The sequence below is a fragment of the Octopus bimaculoides genome, chromosome 21 (assembly GCF_001194135.2).
Source record: "Octopus bimaculoides isolate UCB-OBI-ISO-001 chromosome 21, ASM119413v2, whole genome shotgun sequence".
Taxonomy (NCBI): Eukaryota; Metazoa; Mollusca; class Cephalopoda; order Octopoda; family Octopodidae; genus Octopus; species Octopus bimaculoides.
The window spans coordinates 15,691,449-15,696,119 of NC_069001.1; the positions used below are offsets into that span (position 1 = coordinate 15,691,449).

Genomic DNA, 4,671 nt, shown 5'->3' on the forward strand with positions numbered 1-4,671 from the left:
TGACTGCGGCCATGCTGGAGCACCGCCTTTAGTCGAGCAAATCGACCCCGGGGCTTATTCTTTGTAAGCCTAGTACTTATTCTATCGGTCTCTTTTGCCGAACCGCTAAGTGACGGGGACACAAACACACCAGCATCGGTTGTCAAGCAATGCTAGGGGGACAAACACAAACACACACATACACACACATATATATATATATATATAGATATATACGACGGGCTTCTTTCAGTTTCTGTCTACCAAATCCACTCACAAGGCTGTGGTCGGCCCGAGGCTATAGTAGAAGACACTTGCCCAAGGTGCCACGCAGTGGGACTGAACCCGGGACCATGTGGTTCATAAGCAAGCTACTTACCACACAGCCACTCCTGCGACTGTTATTGTCTATTATTGCATTACAAAGTATTACACTACCACTCTTATAAATGATATTTTAGTGCCAATTCACTAAAAAACTTCCCTCAAAATTTCACGTTAATTTATGTTCCAAATACCAGCTTAATAATGACAAAGTTACTTCAATAAATTCTTCATTATTTTCAAAATTAATTGAAAGTGAGGTAGTGTACTTTAACAGAATTATGATATTGGAAGGGTTAATCCTTTGGATATCAACCTGACATGATATTGCCCCTGGTTACAAACCTCTCATTTTGAAATGATCTAAATTAAAACCTTGCATCAAAATTTCATGCTAATTTATGATTTGAAGACCAGCTTAAACCTTTTGTATTCAGATTAATCTGTCAAATGCAACATTTATTTATTCCCGTTGTTTTGAATTAATCATGCATAATCTTCTAGCTTTAAGATTTCAATGATGTAATTAATTGTTTATTTTTAGAATGACATTGCAGGCTGGGTGTGAGAGGCTGGGTATGGTCAGTCTGTACATAAAGCAGGTATAATATTTGGGCCGGATATGGTTAGTTTAAAGGCCGAAGGGTTAATAATGACAAAGTTATTTTACTAGTTTCTTTGGTACTTTTAAAATTGAAATAAAGATAATGCAATGTGATTTATGGTAACAAAAAGGTTAAAAACTTGTCTAAAGCCATACTGAAGAATGAAGAATGGGTGCAAACTCTTATTTGGTTTTCCTGTTAATAACAGAGAAAAGGTGGATTTTGCTGATTTTAAGAGAAGCGGGTTGAAGGCAGGTGCTAGTATTTCTCCGTATGAGAACTGCTGAGCTACAACCCCACTTTCTCCTCCCAATATAATTGTATATTTGTTGGGCTTGTGCTAAATAAATGAAATCATCAGCATTGTTGTTATCTTTGTTTCCCATCATCACCACCCCCACACCCTTATCATTACTATTACTGATGTCATCTCCACCACCCCAAATTCTAAGCAAGGTTAAAGCATTTATTACTATCACTACCACCTCTACCGTTTTTCAATATTAATACCACCATCATCATCATCATCATCATAGATATAGGCGTGTCTGTGTGAATAGGCTTGTTTCTTAACCATGTGGTCTCAAGTTCAGTCCTACTGCATGGTACCTCAGGTGAGAGTTGTCATCTGTTATAGCCCCAGGCTATAGCAGATCCTTGTGAGTGAATTTGGCAGACAAAGACTGAAAGAAGCCTGTTGAGAATGTATATATATGTGTGCATGTCTTTAAGTTTATGTTTGTGTTTACATGCCAGTAATTTAGCAATTTGGCAAAAGACTTTAAAAAAATAAGCACTGGGGTTGATTTGTTTGACTTAACCTTTCAGTGCAGTGCCCCAGCATGGCCAGAGTCTAATGACTGAAACAAGTAAAAGATAAGAGATGCTCTGATCTATTACAAGATTATACCATACTTTAACCCCTTAGCATTTAAAGTGGCCATATCTGGCCCAAATATTCTACCTGTTTTATGTTCAAACTGGTCAGATCTAGCTTCTCACACCTGCCCTACAATGTCATTCTAAGAAGAAACAGTCTCCTCATCAGAATCTCAAAGCTACAAGATAATACCTGATTAATTCAAAACAATGTGAATAAATAAGCATTATATTTGTTAGAGTAAGCTGGGTGCTAAAGAGTTAACACAACATTCCAAATAATTTGGGTAAACACAGCTTTTAAATTAATTTAAATCATGTAAAAAGATCCCATGACTATTGTGTTAACCTCCAAATTTCTTTGCCTCACATATAACCCTTCCAATGCATGCCAGTATGGAAAGCAGGTATAAATTGATGAGGGGTAGGACAACAAAACCAAATTTTAAAACAAATTTTGGATGAAAGACTAAAAAATTTTGCTTTTTAAAAAAAAAAAAAAATCCTGTTGGTGTTTCAACAAAATTCTTTCTCCCATCTAGGAGAAAAAATGAGAATTAGTCCATCTGATGTCAATGTTTTGGTGAAGAATATTCCAATACATGACCGTGCAACATGGACAGGTAAGCAAGTTTTTATAAAGCTACAATCTTGGTGAGATTTTTGTTGTTACACTAAGAACATTTTCGATAAAACCCAAAAGTACTCCTTGTAAAGAAACTCTTTCTCCTCCTATTATTATTATTAAGGTGATGAGCTGGCAGAATCGTTAGCACTCTGGACAAAATGCTTAGCAGTATTTTGCCTGTCACTACATTCTGAGTTCAAATTCCACCAAGGTCGACTTTGCATTTCATCCTTTCGTGGTCAATAAATTAAGTAGTAGTTGAATACTGGGGTTGATGTAATTGACTTAACCCCTCCCCACAAAAGCTGCCCTTGTGGCAAAATTTGAAACCATTATTATTATTATTATAAGGCTGGCAGAATTATTAAAATGCTTAGCAGCATTTGTCCATCTTTATGTTCGGAGTTCAAATTCCACTTAGGTTAATTTTGTCTTTTATTCTTTTGGGGTTAATAAAATAAGTACCAGTTGAGCACTGGGGTCAGTGTAATCAACTATCCCTGTCCCTCAAAATTCCTGGCCTTGTGCCAAAATTTGAGGTTGTTGTTACTGTTAAGGCAGTGAGCTGACAGAATTAGCATGTTGGTCAAAATGCATTGCAGCATTTTTTCTAGCTCTTTATATTCTGAGCTCAAATGCCACTGAACTAGATAGACCCTGCTTTTTATCTTTCCTGGTTCAAGAAAAGAAGCTCTACAGTTGAGCACTGAGATCAATGTAATTGACTAGCCCCATCCTTCTCTTTAAAAATTAAAAAAATTCAGGCCTTGTGTCTATCGTAGAGAAATTATTTATTAAAGCTAAAAGCTAGCAGAACCATAACTATGTCAGAAAAAAATGCTCAGCAGCATTTTCTCCATCTTTTTACATTTCTGAGTTCAAATTCTGCCAAGTTCAACTTCATTTTTTCAACATCTAAACGAATGAAAGGCAAAGTGCTAGTCAAATACTGAATCAGATATAATCAGTTTACTTCCTCCTCCTCCTGGAAAAAATTACTGGCCTTGTGCCAAAATTTGAAATCACTGTTGCTGTTATTGTGATTGATAGCAATGAGCATCAGAAAAAAAATGCCATCCGGTATTTGTTCTGGCCCTTCATGTTCGGAGTTCAAATCCTTCAGAAGTCAATCATACATTTGAGGGATCCATATAAATAAAGTACCCGCCAAGTATTAGAGTAGAAAGTATGAAATTAACTTCCATTCCTCAAAAATTGCTGAAGCATTTTGCCTATCTCTATGTTCTGAGTTCAAATTCCACCAGGTTCAACCTTGCCTTTCATCCTTGTTAAAATAAATACCCATTGAACAATGGGCTCAATGTAATCAACTTACACCCCCCCCCCCAAAAAAAAACTTGCTGGATTTGTACCAAAATTTGAAACCAATATTTCTTCAGGGTCTTTGGCAGCATCATGCTTCTTACTCTTATTTTATATACACTCTACTTTTGCACAGAGAAGCCCTTTATAGCCAACAATTTTCTATATTTCTTCCTCTTCTATCAATTCAAAACATTATTTTCCTTGAAAACCAAATTCATTGATAAATAAGATTTCAATTTTATATTTTTGTTTAAAAATTTTTTTTTTTTCTTTTTGTCATTTTAGGTTTGCCACTCAAAGAATTTTATACACAAATGTCTCTGGAATCACCATTTCCCAAGGCAGTCTCTATCTCTGTCACCACCTCAAAATGTATGTTTCCACACCACATAACAGTGAAAGCTCGTAATCAAACATTCCAGGTAAAAACTATTTAGTTTAAACTCCAAATATAAACAAGAAAATACATGTTAACTATGGGATCAGCCTGTCCCATGCAGCCACAGGTGGGGTTTAGCTTCTGAATAAGTGGGACCAAGCCTTGAGGTGGAGCTTACCTTGCCTTAATGGGAAGCCAACAATGCCACCACCACTACCATGATAGTAATGAACCAATTACTATCCTTAGTTAAGCTCCTACTTAACCTTATTTTTTTTTCATCAACAAAAAATGAGGCAGTACCCATAAACTTTTTTCAGGGCTGCCAAGACAAAGGAGACCTTGTATGCTAAGTCCCTTTTTTTTTTTTCCAAAACTGAATCTTTAGAAAGATCACTAATAAAGTTACCTTAGCCTCTTTAGTTTCACATAACATAAAAGGAATGTGTTTACATTTTTCAAACTCACAGGAGGGCTTTCTAATATTTAAAATTATTTCAGATCTTCTGATTTACACTGAGCATTATATATATATATATACATACACATAA

The 4,671-nt window shown here is 35.8% G+C and overlaps 1 protein-coding gene across 1 annotated transcript in view; it reads left to right on the forward strand.

The window, feature by feature from the left end:
• Positions 1-2,322: 2,322 nt before the first annotated feature.
• Positions 2,323-4,671, forward strand: part of LOC106875256 (uncharacterized) — a 3,424-nt gene continuing 1,075 nt past the window's right edge. The window contains exons 1-2 of the mRNA XM_014923325.2: positions 2,323-2,410; positions 4,027-4,163. Coding sequence (XP_014778811.1) covers positions 2,338-2,410; positions 4,027-4,163 — 210 coding nt within the window. The 5' untranslated portion in view covers positions 2,323-2,337. The remainder of the gene's footprint in view (positions 2,411-4,026; positions 4,164-4,671) is intronic.